Here is a 15,153-nt window from a genome sequence, read left to right as displayed (position 1 = left end):
AAAGTCTAGGCAATGGATCTACAACCCAAGAAAATTCCTCATGTAGGGCTGACTAAACTATATTTTAAAAATGAACCCGTTCAGAGAAGTTTCACTGATAAAATCAGAGATCTGAGTTTTGCTTAAATAAAGTTAAACATGATTCTTACACATGCAAGAAAGAGAAGGCATTTATTTTTTGTAAGGCCTTGAGTCTATTTGCTCAGTGCATCTCGTAGCACTTAGTGGAACAGGACGAAGAAGACTAAAAAAGGTAATATCTCCTTTTATTACACATACCCTGAGATGTCACCTCGTTATAAAAGCAGGGATATTTTCCTTTGGGTAAAAATCTATATTATGTAAAACGTCATGGTTATCATTCCAGTGAGACAACTAGAGAAGACAACAGAAAAATCGAATCAATTTCAGCTGTGCATAGAGTGGCGTCTAATGAAATGTGTCATATATATAAGTCTTGAAGCTGAATGACTTTCAAAACTCTCTCACACTCTTCACAAGCTAATATGCCAATTCGTTATGCGTTTAAGATAGGTGGTATATTTTGCAGCTAAACTATGTGTTTGGGATTATAGCAGGGAATGAATCAATAGGTTATCATTCTCCTAAAATAACAAACTAAACACTGGTGTCTCATTATGTATAAAGCATTTTCCCTACCTTAAATGATCCTTCAGCAAAACAACACAGGACAACAAAAGATGCTATACACCTACTGTATTGGTAAGTGAGTGAATAATGATAGAGATGGTTGACTTTGGCATTGAATTTAAATACGTGTTTAACACTTGTTTATAAAAATGGAATCTGTGAAGATACACTTGTATGTAAGCTAACACTGTAATAATGCTAATACATTTTGGTTTTGAAACTATTTTTTTTAGCACAAAAGGAAAACAATTTTGTCTTATCTCCTTTAATGTGCAAATTTAGTGACCATATTTTAGCTTCTATTTTATTTTTATTCAAGCAATTTTCAAGTCATGCTCTGTCTTTAGGTAGTATCACTATTTTCTCTTAAAAATAGTGTTAAGTACTAAGATTCCTACTTTTTACATATCAAACCTCTGCTTTACCATGTGAGCTAAAATCAAAGTGATGCAACTTCTTTTTTTTTATTTTTGGGACTGACCAACCTACATTATCTTACAGGTCTCAAAATATTTCACCCTCCTCCACAGCTTGTTAGCCACGCACCTGTATTTTCCCGTTTTGGAGCTCAAGGAAAAGGTAGTCCTCCATTCCTGCAGCCAGGAGCAGCAGCCCACTTCGCCGACTTGTCTTAATCAGTAGTGACAGTTGGAAGGTGGAGACATCTTGGAAGACTTGTAAATTGCAGTGGCTGTCTCCAAAGTAGGATTCTGTGAAGAGTGAAAATAATTTATATCATATAAAGATAAGTCAGAGGCATATTGGTAGCCCAAAAGAGAAAGGTATACACAATAACTGCAGCAATCAGGGATTTTCATTGTTTGTCACCCTATGCTAACACACACAGCCAAATTTTCTTTCACTGTGAACTTTTGAACGAGGACAAAAAAACCCCAACAAAAACGCATATGCCTTTTTTCATTTAGACAGGAAAGGCACCAAATTCTAACCGCAGAAAAATAAAATAGTCTGATTTTACAATTTTCTCTACACTGTGGCAACATCACTACCTTGGGATAACACAAAAAGATACCTGCTGACTGGAAACTCTATGAATTCAAACATGAACATTTGGAGAAACCAATTAGATGAGCATTTTTCTGAGTCTCGTTACAGTACAACTTGCTAAGGTGGCCTCCAGCTGCTCCACGGTTAAGAGGAGCTCCTCTGGCCTCAAAGGGATTCTCTCACTGAGACATCAGTCATTACCCCTTCCGGGCATATAGAGTCTTGGGGGGAAGGATTTTCCAGGCTTGAGCTGTCTCATGTCCAATGATATGCAAATTCAGCCACCTGCCTCGGACTGTGCTGTCTGGGGCACTTGACAAAATGTAAACCACGGAGGAAGTCAATTACTTCCCAGTGCACATGCTCTGAGATTAAACTGGACCACCCCCAAGACCCCGTTTCCTCAGCATGGATTTCCCATGGCCTTAGCCAAGAGATATAGAAAGGGGGCTTTCCATTAGCCACGCACTCGCACTCTTTGGAGTGGCAGTCCAAAACACTCGTTGGAAAACAGTGAAGAAGGCAGTCTTCTGATCACAGACTGCTAATGCTTTGGAACAGTTGGAATAATAAATCAGAGAGAGACACTGCTGTATCAAAGTTAGAACATTCCTATGAGATGATGAAGGCTAAAATATTCCCTCAAACTCAGTGGTAGCATCCAGTAGCCTTGCAGGATGGTGGGCTCGATGCCACGAGGCAAAGATCTCACAAAGTCACTTCTCAGACATGACTGAGTCAGAAAATAGGAGAGGAGAAAATAAGATACTAAACATTCAAATTCATAGCTATAAATGGAAAAACTATTTTCTCAAGACTCTGTTCAAAGGTGTCAATGGTGTGAGAGCCAATAAGTGCGTGTACGTGTGTGCGTTTAAAGGGCAGTCTGTGTCTGTGCTGCATCTACATTAATGCAATGCTGCCAGCTTCAGAACATTGACGGGTACATTTGTCCTCTGGTTTCTCTTCCTGTAAATGAACCCTTCCAATACCAGATCAGCAACAAACACTGGAAATGTGAACAAAGACAATCATTTTGATTTCGGCAAGGACAAAAGCAAAGCTTTTATCATCGTGCCCATGCTTTTGTGATTTCACTAAGAGGCGTTTTCTTTTGGTTCCAAGGCTGCTCTGTCACGAACAAAGTCAGTGATGAACGGTCTCAGCACAGGGCCAGATACACAAAGACACTTTCGATTATACAATGCTGCACAGCACCGGTCTCCTGTAGCCACAGAAATGCCATGTTGGTGGCTCTCAGAAATAAATATCACAGGAAATAGTTTTTGACATTATCACATATTGAACTTTGTAATCCATATTGTGTGAATGCTCACAAATGAGCCGAAAGAAACGAGAGAAAACGTAGCAAAAGTAAAGCAATACGATCCCCTCTGTTCATTCAAAAGGAGAATGAAGCAGAACATGCAAATATTATTTGTATAACTGTATCCAAAAAAAAGTTATCACAGTTACACATCATTCATTTTCAAAATGTCACTTTTCGGAGGCTCTGGTCATTAGCTGTGACTGACTGTGCTAAAGGCTGTTATGGTACAGTTCAGAGAGTTTCTGCTATGGCTAAGGTATTCCAAATGAGAGACTAGTGCTAATTGCTCGGGGGCCTTCAGGCTGAAGCTGAAAAATGGGGGAACAGAATCTTTTCTTACAGGCAATTGCATTAACAAAGAAAATCGCAATGAGCTCCATGGTTCTTAAACCCGAGCTTTTGTTGGATTGTTCACTGAGCATGGGGATAAAAAGCTGAAGGGGAGAACGATGCCAGGACAATTCTGCCTGGGGATTTGCTGGTTCAAATTCAGCTTGCTGCTGTTGCCTACAGGAAAAGGAGCACATTTTCTAATGATACACACAATAGCTTTACTCTCTGCAGTGTACCTGGACCTGGAATTCATTAGTTCCCCAGCTAAGCTGTGTAAAGCTCTGTATAGAATAGGCTTCATGTAGGAAAAGCACATTTTCAATATGCAATCTTTACAAATGCCCTGCTCTGTGGCACTGCTTGTGTCCCCACACCCTTGCTTCAACTGTTTCTGTGTTCACACTGTCTAACAAGTATGCAAAGAGGGAATTATATCATTGGAGGACTGTGAATCACACAACTCTTGTTTTCTACTGCAACATACAACTCAGCAATAAGCTCCATCTTCCAGGGACTTTGGGCTGGGTGTAGATGGGATCTAGCCGAGGTGGTTTCGCTGACGAGGCATCATTATCTGTAAAGAATCATCCCTGCTCCTTAAGAGTGTAAGCTGGAGCTGTGAAGCTGCTGCCACAGTTGGTTTCTCTCTGTGTGTGGAGGTTTAACCATCTAAGAGGACAGTCTCTGATCCCCTTAAGCCACCGCACCCCTCCTCACACTACTTTATTGTGCGTCAAGCAGAATCCTGGTCTCAGGCCAGTGCAGATGGCTATAATTTGATGACTGACTGCGCTTGTATTTATAATGCTTGGAGGAAACCGAGTCTTCCCCTCTTTCACATACGACTGAATGAATTACCCCGTTGTCTTTCTTTCCCTTTCCTCCTCTTCTCCATCCTCTTTTGGTCTTAATGTCCGGAAAAGCTATGGGGAAGAGAGACACACTGACCACAAGTGCAGGAAGATCGGAGACACTCAGCTGACTTTGTGTCCTTTGATTTGTCTGCGCCGATGAGTCAATGTCACTTCAGTCATATTTTAAGCGAGTGCGAAGATGCACTCGACAGACAGCATTCGAGCCTTTAGGATCCTGATTTTCACTCCCCCAATTGTACTGATCACTAAAGAAACACTTAAATCACTTAAATATGTAAATAATATGAAATGCTTGTTTAAAATGTTGAAGCAAGGATACCTAGTGTTTGTTTCTCTACTAAAATTTTGCCATGGTAACACTGCCAGTAATCCAAACAAACACTTTGCATGACCCATGGTTAAAGCATAGTTAGTTTGACTAAAAATAGAGGTTATGTTGGTCGTTCATTGCCTTTGCAGGGCTGTGTCTACTACAACAGGGCATAATGTCTCCTGCATATAATTATAGGAAGGATAGGCTGTTGTTAACCATGGATAGACCTGGAGAGCTCTCAAGGGTGTAATAGCATTTACCATATGATCGCACGGGCATTACCATGATGAGCTTGTGACAAACATTAGTTTTCCGGATATGTCTGCAGATAGCGTCTCCGTGAACCATCGGAACATTGTTTATAATATATAGGAGTAGTTGAACATCAGAAAATCTACTGATCAGCTAATTAACAAGCTAATCTGAATCAATTAGTTGACCGTCAGAAAAATGCTCAACAATTTTATCTAGCAAAAATGCCAAACCTTTGCTAGTTTCAGCTTCTCAGTTGGGAGAATTTGCTACTTTTCTCTGTTAAACAGAAAAAAACCCTTGGGTTTAGGACTTTTTGTTGGACAAGATATGGCAATTTATTAACCATAACCACTGATTAATCAAAAACATAATCCAAAGATTAATCAAAAATAAAAGTAATCCTTTATTGCAGCTCGTTTATCAAAGTGAATACATAAATCTGTTGTGTTATAAATTCACTCAGGTCATTTTAGTTTGTCAGTGTTGGAGCTTTCTGCTGCAAAATGGGGGCCAAACCCGTCTCCTGGAAGTCATGTCTACTAGTAACTGGCAGAAGCAAAAATACGTCTTGACAGAAATGTGAATGTGTTTTTTGTCAACGTAATAAATCGAAAAGTGTTTCTACCGAATGTGTTTGCAAAACATTCAAGACGACATATCACTTTTGTTATCCCTTCAATCCGCGGTTGAAATGCAAAATCCTCTTGAAGCAACTGGAGCACAAGTAAAGTTTTTTTTAATGGATATGTTTAGGTACTCAAAGAGCTTGGTAAGATTTAGAAAAGGCAAGAGTGACTTGAATTATAAGACAGGATGTGTTTATTGTATTAACATTTGACCAAAAACAAAGCTGTTTCCTCAAATTTAAACACTGCTTTGCGCCTGCCCACCATCCGCCCCGACCACCTCGCGCCGACTTTCCTGCTTTGAAAACACTTGAGAAAATGTTGCCACTGAACATAATCTATGCAGTCATTACATAATTAGCTAAACAAATGAATAGGAACTGCTTATATCTAGTTTACAGAGTTGCCAGATGGTTCTTGTGGCCAGTGGCACACAGGAACTGATTGAGTGTGTCAATCAAACGTTAAATGATAATTATTGGAAAACCATTTAGCGAAGAACGTTTACCACTTCAGATTATGCTTTTTCTATAAACGTAGTGTTAATTCTGATTAATGTAAATGACAACATACCTACTGTGAACAATGCATAACCAGAAACACATTTATTCAACAAATGATATTCCCACACTAATTACAGCACAGTAGCTGCTCTTAAAAGGAAGCGATCATGTCGGTGCAACATGTTTACATACCAGACTTTGTATGCAGCAGTGTGTATAAGGAAATACTGCTAACTCCAGCACTGTTAAACAGCAGACAGCAGAGCCACAACTCTACATACCTTGACAGCACTGCTTTATAAGGACCCCCTCCTTCCCCACTGACTTTTCAGAAGTCACCGGGGACACAGTTTTACAAGCTTTATGGAGCCATTTCTCAGACCAGGCTATGTCAATGTGAAGGCAAACACAGCATCATTTTAGCCCCTTTCAAATCCCCATCTACCTCTGCATCCAGCTGAGTCACTGCAATGCTAGCCAGCGTGAAGAGGTACAATACATAAAAAAAAAACAGGCCTGTGGGGTCACAGCGGGTGGCCTTCTCTCTGGCAATAATTAAAACTTTTCAGGTGCTCTCTCTGTAAAACTTGCACTTACACAACGGACAAGGGGTGGCGGCAGCAGCGAAAAATTATGACCTTTCCCTGTGAAAGGAGAATGGCAGAGTAATGTAATTTCAGCTTAGGAAAATGGACCTGTGAGAAAAGGGAGGGAAAGCAGGATGTGAAAGACTCAGTGTTGTCTGGGTCTGTGCTGTTAATGAGTGAGGGGTTCGGAAAGGCTGGGTTTCCATACAAAATGAATAGAAAAGCCCCACTTTTTTTTTTTTTTAGAGGGATATAGAAAAAAGGAAGGGGGCTTTTCTCTGTTGCAGGACTAACTTTGTTAAAAAAAGTGACGGAGTGGATTGAGACAAGACAGACAGCAGGAAATCGAATCATTTTAGAAAGAAGGATCAGTCGTCTTTTACACTTGAGAAACTCTCCATGAACTCTTCTTTATGGTCTGTACACTCAATTGCACAGTTGCCAGTGAAAATATTTCCGTCAAATCTTGGCCGCATTTCAGGTTCATGTTAACTTTGCTCTAATGTTTTTCAAGGCAACAGCGAATGAAAGAAAGAAATATTGTGCTACTTCAGAAGTACACTGTGGGACATTCTCCGCTTTTCAAGTCAGGCGTCAGCTGCAAGGCAAACATCTTTCCTCAAACTCTAATATTCCAGCCGAATAAGGTGTGTGACAAATTCACAGTTTGTTGGCTCTAAAATACTCACTGGTCATAATGACCACGGGCTGATGATCTCACTCACCTAACAACATTGTAAGACAAACACAGCCGTGAACAGAAGCATTGTAGTGACTCGGGGCTCCGCTGTAGTTTATGACTGGCTAATACAAAGCATGCCTCTGTCAGCCCAGCCGAGCCACGGAAGCCATCAACTGCCAAGGTCCCAGTGGGTGGGTCCTGTTAAAATAATCTCCCCGTGACATCAGAGGACTGACCCCCCCACCATACTATTTCAACCTATATCCCTCCTCACACCAGCTGACCCCCTCTATGCAAATTCACAAACACACTTTTCTTTTGCCAAATACTGATGTACTGCAAGAAACGTTCTAACAAGTGATTGTTTACACATTTAGCTGTGACTTTCTCTGTTTCCCTTCAGCTAGAGCAGGGCTGTTTATAGACTGAGTTGAAGGACATTTTAACATACCGGTATTGAATTCCAGTGTGAAATGTCACCGTGTGAAAAAGTGGGTAGAACAGCGTGTCAAGGGAGGGGTCAGAAAGGAGGAAAGTAGAGCCCAATGGAAATCACGTATGTACTATTAAGCTTAAGTCTTTTACAACGATACAATTCTCATCTTGCAGAATAGAAAGTGTCTTGCCCTTCTGCTTCTTCACACCTGACATATTCTTATAGGCCTAGGTCTAACTAAAGTTCATTATCCGATAGCTTTATTAAAAAAAAAAAAAAAAAAAAAGAACAAACTGTGAGCACAGCATTTAATGCACGACTGGCTAGACTGTTCTGTTCCACAGCACTGATGGTCCAAAGTGATAGCAGCTGGAAATTAGCTGGCAGCTAAGTACAGCCACTTAAGTCTCTGATATTTACAATGTCAACACAAAGTGGGAGAGCAGAGAGGTTCTGTTTCCTGTTGTTACATCCACTGATTAGTGCGGATAATGAAACTAAATTATTTTAATGTTGGCTTTATTTTAGGCCACCTTTTTGGAGTGTAATACCACATCCCATGTTTGTAAAGCTCTAGTTGTAATTAACGGACATCATCATCGACTTAGTAATGGGGCTTTTTTTTAATCCATTTTCCATGATGTGTACATCTTTGCATAACTTCCCAAAATTTCTGCATTTTTAGAGTATGTATAGTGTCTTGCACATGGCAGGTTAACCTTCCATGTGCAATGCTCTAAAATGCTTGTAGCTTGCTCCTTCACTCATAGCAACAATCACAATTTCACTTTAACATACTAGTAGCTAGATACACTGCTTTCATGTCGCACTATTGCTCTGTATATGTACTATAGCTCCAAAGATTCGTTGAAAGTTGAACCATTAGCAATTTATTGACAAAGCTACAAATGTTAAGAACATACTGAACAAGATCCACACTGTAAAAGTGGATTACACTGCAAGTGTGGTTTAAGAAGTTTCTATGGACACTTTGACATGTTTTGAAATTGTTTGCTGTGACCATGGGTCGCTAATGGAATCCGTTAGCTAACAGTTAATTAGCTGTACAAGCTAACTATAATGATCCATGAAGGAATAATGCAACAAACATTTACAGTTAGGGTTGAAAATGCTGGGAAGTACACTTATTTGCTTTCTCACCATGAAGTAAATGAAAAGATTGACTAATTTCATACGCGTGCGTAAATTATGGAGCTGGAGCTGGAGGGCAATTAGCTTAGCTTAGCATGAAAACTGGCAGCAGGAGGAAACAGTCATTCTGGCTCTGCCCGAGTACAAAACTTGTTCAACAAAATGGGGTTTTACACAGAGTTATGTGCTTTAACTTTTTCTAGGTGAACAGCAGCGTAAACTTAGCTAAACGCCTCCTGGCTCCAGCTCCATATCGATCTCCTCATCTAACTTTTGGCAAGAATTCGAACAAGTGTATTTCCCAAAATGTTGAACCATTTCTTTACGAGTATTGAAGAGAGCATAAATAACTGCATATGATGGTCAAAAGATAGATTTTCAGTGGAGTACTCCTTTACTTTGGAATTGGAGGTTTTCCAACTTTGACATGAGGAGTCACACATTCCTGATGTAGCCACTGTCCCTGTGTTGTGACTCAGACATGCCTCCACAATTGCTGGTACTTCACTTAATGTCAACATACTTTGCTCTTGAGGTTTTTTTTTGTCCTCAGTCATTCTGTGGGTTTTAATTTTTCCATCATACATACGACTGGTTCTCTGCTGAGCACTATTGAGAGCGCCTGAGGCATTATTATAACTGTGACAATTTAAAGCATGTATGAGCAGAGAGCACTTGACAGCGCTATCGTTTGGTCTCATAATTTCCACCATCACACACTTTTTGGGGGGGGGCCGCTGAAAAGGCATGTCTGCGTGTCGGCTCTCTTCCTGATTCTCCCAAGGTCTGATTCATTTATCATCAACAGTCGTTTCTGACACATCAACAGCTCCATTATTCTTTCACTCAGACTGCCCTTATGACTGTAGTTATGAGTACGAGTGCAGGCATCAGTCACTACACCAGTAATTATCAGCGTGACATTGGCTTCGTAGTGAGCTGGAAAACACTTTTCTGAGTAACAATTCATTGTCGTATATCGTTCCACCTAGACGCCAAAACAGGGGAAGAGATTTGGGACTCGGACCCGGATTAGCTGCCCACAGCTGGAATCAGTTATGGGGGAAAACTTGATAGAGTTTGGCTTGGTTGCTGTAGGGGCCAAATATTTCCCTGGCAGATATAATAAATTAACCGACTCTCCCTGTATTGTTTTATATCTATTTTTGTCTTTATCTTTCACTAGGGTCCCATTTATTATAAATGCAAAAAGATTTGTAGATTTTTGTGTCCTTAGTATTATTTAAAATATTTCCATAATAAAGTGCTGATTTGACACCTGGGTTTTGGTGCAGATGCCAAATTGGCTCAGTCCCTGGCATCTTGTAGCCACATGTGAAAGTGTCCATGAGTGAGACACTAAACCCAAATTTGCCCCCAGTAGCAAGGTCAGTACCTTGCATTAGCCCCACTGCCACGTGTGAATGGGTGAGTTGGAGGCAATTTGTAAAGCGATTTGTCTGCCAAGATAGAAAAGTCCTTTATAAGTCAGTTTATCGAACACATTTGGGCTAAATTATGATTCTAAGAAGTAGAGCTCAAATATGACCAAGCATTTACTGCTAGCTTTTCGATACTACCATATTTCACACATTCATGGCCCAGCCCTAGTTTTTAATGTTAAATCCAGCTTCAAATTATGCACAGATAAACCAAACAAAAACAAATAAAACATTAGAAATGTGTCACGTTTCTCATCTTAATTAAACCTCACACTGATTTAATGTTTAGAGGCAGGACTGGATGTCACAAAAGTTTCAAACTTCATAATTACACACTTTTCCAAGACCAAATCTGATAGGGAGGCCTTTCTATAAATGAGGCCCCCAGTCTTGCCGGGCTCCAAGGAGGGAAACTGTGACACAGAAGCTGAAGTGAAGGGGCCTCCCAAAGCCCATATCCGGCTTTAACTTGGGTCTGCAAAGTCATTTTGTTTTTGAGATCAGAGCGTCACATTAGCCCCTTAATGAGAACCAGCTGAAGGAACACACAACCAGACTGACCCTCTCCAGCTCAGACTGCCCCCCCCCGCCACCTTACCGTTTCACCCTTCCCCCCAAACCCTGGAGACACTTCTCTCTCTCCCTTAACTTCACTGAATTTAGGCCCAGATAAATGCTTTATCCAGATGCTCGCTCTCAAACCCTTCCATCAACCAGCGTTACTCTAAACCATTCCAGTGCACACACCCACAGACAGAAGTACATGGTGCAAACATAAACACCCAGACTCAGCCGTGCACTTATTTGTAGCCATGAACACACACATATACACACACACACACCCAAGTCTAAAAACCTGACAGTCATTCCTCCTTTGCCTGCTGGCTGAGTCAGCCCACCGCCTCCCGCCATTCACACAACCATTTTCCACCAGGCTACCGTTGAGGAGGCCCGCCCTGCTCCACCCAGTCCACCCAGGCACTTTTCTCCAGCTCCGCTCTCATTCAGGAGAAGTTAGGAGCACCCAACCCCCTCCCAACAACATCATCCCTTTCCCTTCCCTCCATCCTACTCTCACTCTGTCTCTACCCGCCGTTTTCAGCCCAAAATAAACAGCATATATCACGGAAAGCCCGGGAACACTGCGTAACAACTTAAACAACACTTCAGTGTTCCCGCTCCAACTTATACATCCATTTCATTTTTCCACAATTTCCACTGCTTGGTTTCATTATTGAAATACTGACTTCAAGATGGACAGCACTGGTTTTAGTGGAAAATGTTGGTAGCTGGTTAGAAGACATTAGGAGTAGTCTCTGGGGATTTGAACTTGAGACAGACTCCTCTCTCTCACTTGTTATTTTGAGTTTTTATCACAAATGGATGAATTTCTAAGATGATAAAATGGATTCAAAACCACTGATTTGTAGTAATTTGAAGTGTTTTTATTAATTTTTTTGTTTGAGTTTCATATGAATTGTTGTATACTAATGTAATGTATGTCTAAAACCAAAACAGTCAGAACAATAATGGTTATTTGAAAAGGCATTAAGTGGCAAAAGTGGGGATGTGAAAGTTTTTACTTTGAATTTCTTTTTCCAGGAACGCCCTACACCACACAGTTACATACACACACCGGGAAGCTAACAATCCAATGGGAGGTAAGAGAGCTCCCTAGCAGTGGTAATGAAGAAGTAACCGGCACTACACTTTTAGTTCTGTTTCCCAGATTTGCTAAACTGGTCCAGGGATCAAACTGGTAAACTTCTGACCACAAGTCCGCTTCTTTTTCTCAGTCCACAAAAACAATTGTGCCATCTGACATGTGAAGTCATTTCTGCCCACACATGGCATATAAGGCTTCAACATAAGAATACACATTAAACGTAAACACCGGTCTTGTTGGGCTTAAATGCCACATCTGTGGTAATGGTTTAAACATGTGGTGACAAAATTGCCCTACGGGGAAACAAACTCTGAATCCCTGCCAAATCATTCGCTGACAGCAGCCACTCTGCACACTACAGTGGGCCTGAGGGGAAGTAGTGGCAACATGCATCCTCTGCCACAAGCCACTGTTTACTGTACATAACATACACCCCGTGGCAGCTGTGTTCACATGTAGCAGCAGTAGAAGTCCAGCGGTGTAATCAATGATGCCTGATGATGCCTGCACCAACCTTTGTGGTATAAAATAAAACCCTTTGTTCTTCCAGCAATCTGTACTTGTTCTTTTCTGAACAAACGCTTGGCAGTGGCTGACAACAAATGGATCAGATATTAGCCCACTGAAATCTGCTGAGATGACCAAGCTCTGTGTTTCGATCAGCTGTTCACAGACACTTTTTATTCAAAGTATAAATACCTCAAATATAGCTTCCAGCCATCACTTCACCTTGAAGCACTTTATTTGCTTATAGGTTGCAACATTTGTGATAGAATTGTCGGCCTTGGCCACCACAGTGCAAGAAAAACGCGGGGTGGGAAAGTTGTACTTTGGCTGCAGCTGCATCCTCCCTTAGATCCAAAGGTGTTATTTGAGACAGGAAGGTGAAGATACTGATTAACAACGATCTTATATAAGGTGTTATTTAGATAGTACAATGTGTTGTCGGATAAAATAGGAGAATTAGTGATAGGGAGAAAAGTAGGTCAGGTTTGGTTAAGTTTAGGTGACTAAAACTACTTGGCGAAGGTTTAGGAAAGATCGCCTGGGTTAAAGTTACCAAAGTTTATTACTTACAGGGGATGTGAACCATGTTCTTTGGTGTTAAAGTTGCTTTGTATGCAAACTATCTACACCGACCTCAGACGTTTTGCGGTTATATACAAAGTCACTCCACGTCCACCTTTGTTCCTGAGGGGACAGTCATTATTTGCATGACCACAAGATGTCGGTCGTCAGGACATTGTGAACATACAGTCGGCTGTCCTAAGCGTCTGAATAAACAGTCAATGCTGTCTTTTTTCTGGTGAGGATATTCTCCTTAGTTTTACGTGTGAAAGTTTTGCAGAAGAGGGGAACTTGTGACAAGGGTCTTGCGTCAGATTTGAAGCCACAGTACCACGAGTTCATGTGCATCAATCATAGCTTGCTGGACCTCAGGGATGCCTCAAAACAGAAAGCACAAAACATTTTAGAAAAAATCTAGAAAGGCAAAATGGTCAGACAGAGAGAAATATGATTAGAAATAAAATAGAGAAACTGGGAAGCTTCTGGGAGGCTGAAAAAATACAAAGGGTGAGTACAGAAAGATTGAGAGCTACATCAGACAGCTTTTTTTCATTTTGCTCTTCCTGCAAGTTGGCACAGAACTTCAGCAGATAGACAGACTGGGTCCTTATTACACCCAATTTGCATTTAGATAAAAAGAGAAAGCGGTTTGAATGGGCTGTTGTTCCAACAACCTCTCCGTGGATTCACCAGATATAATTGCGAGTAACGCACCTCATTGCCTCTGACTGATTACGGTGTAATTTCTTCATTTTGTCTGAGAGAACTTGCTCATACTCTCCCTTTGTGTAACCCCCAAATATGCATGGCTGATTCTACTAAATGCTCATCGACGTGTTTGAAACAAACATATGTATTGCAGATCACTGTGGATATATCAGACTCCCTCCCCTACTGTACCACCAGCCTCGAGAATGACAACAGCTCAGGGCAGCTATTGTTGGAGGCTGGCTGCTTCTCAGCGACAGAGCCGATCTATGGAGGTGTGTGTCCTGAATGTGAGACTATTGTTCCACAGTCAAGATCTGTCTAAATTGCCAGAAACACCAGATACAAAGACTTATATTCTCTGACAGCTGCATATACAGTAGCCTTTATGGTTTGCTCAGAAACAACGAAGCATGTACCCGTGATCTTAAAAGGGAGAACTACAACAGCTCCATTGGTTATGATGTACAGTGGGGAGGAACACTTTGTACCTTTTGTATGGTAGCAGCTCAACGAGACATCGTTCAAACAATAGATTAGTGAAGAGGGGATGGTTATTTCAGCCATCTAAGATTTCTGAAAATAGAAATCCTGTACATAGTCTGTATAGACAATGATATGCGACTGACAGTAGGAGCACTTCTGAGTCTTGGGCAGACATGAAATTCGCCTGGTTGAATCATCAGTACAGAGGATGAGTAATGTCTCTTGCTTTGATAAAAGGCCAAAGGTACAAACCTGTGTAAAAAACAAACAAACAAATAAATAAAAAGACAGGTCGTCTATGACTCCCAAAAGAAAAAAAAAAACAAACCCTAAAATCACTGAGCTTAAAATTTCTGTCACTGAAACTAAAAGATAAGGATGGGGAAACCTGGTAAAACATTCAACTATTTAAATAAGTTCACTTTTGGATTCTGGGTAAATCTGATCATCTTGTCTATGAAATGTCAGAAAGTGGGATGTAATTTCTCACATCCCAAGGGGATTTATTCAAATTGTTTGTTCAGTTTTCTGTCAGATATGATGAAGAAAAGCAGCAGATCATCACATTTGAGAAGCTTGAACCAGCAAGTGTTTGGAATGTTTACTTAAAAAAAACAACTAAAGGATTAGTCATTTTTGCTTTACCTTATCTGACTAAAGGCAAAGCAATTAATCAGTTTTTAAAATAGTTGCTGGTTAATTTTCTATCGGTTGACTAATCGATGAATCGACAAAATGTTGCCGCTCTAGAACTCAGGAGCTAGGGGGCTCTGTTTTGCTTCCAATTGCAACAATGAGGCGCTCCGGATTTGAGCAGCTGAAACACAGCTGACATGCCTGAAACGTAAGGGGGAGGTGTGTTCTACGGATCAAAAACAAGTGTAATGACTTGCAGAGAAGGCAGGATCAATTTAGAGTGACGGTGCTGCAGTTTAGACTTTATTCCATAGATGACTGTTTTGGAAACAGTGTGCCTCCTTAAGAGCTTGATTATTTTGTTAGCATTTACAACTTATCCGATGAGTCGTAGCC

The 15,153-nt window shown here is 40.8% G+C and overlaps 1 protein-coding gene across 1 annotated transcript in view; it reads right to left on the bottom strand.

The window, feature by feature from the left end:
- Positions 1-15,153, bottom strand: part of cspg4 (chondroitin sulfate proteoglycan 4) — a 67,650-nt gene that overhangs the window by 28,969 nt on the left and 23,528 nt on the right. Inside the window, exon 2 of the mRNA XM_040133578.1 lies at positions 1,198-1,361. Coding sequence (XP_039989512.1) covers positions 1,198-1,361 — 164 coding nt within the window. The remainder of the gene's footprint in view (positions 1-1,197; positions 1,362-15,153) is intronic.

This window comes from Xiphias gladius, chromosome 8 (assembly GCF_016859285.1).
Source record: "Xiphias gladius isolate SHS-SW01 ecotype Sanya breed wild chromosome 8, ASM1685928v1, whole genome shotgun sequence".
Taxonomy (NCBI): Eukaryota; Metazoa; Chordata; class Actinopteri; order Istiophoriformes; family Xiphiidae; genus Xiphias; species Xiphias gladius.
Note: the sequence above shows the minus strand (reverse complement) of the source record. Positions and strands in the feature narration are given on the sequence as shown.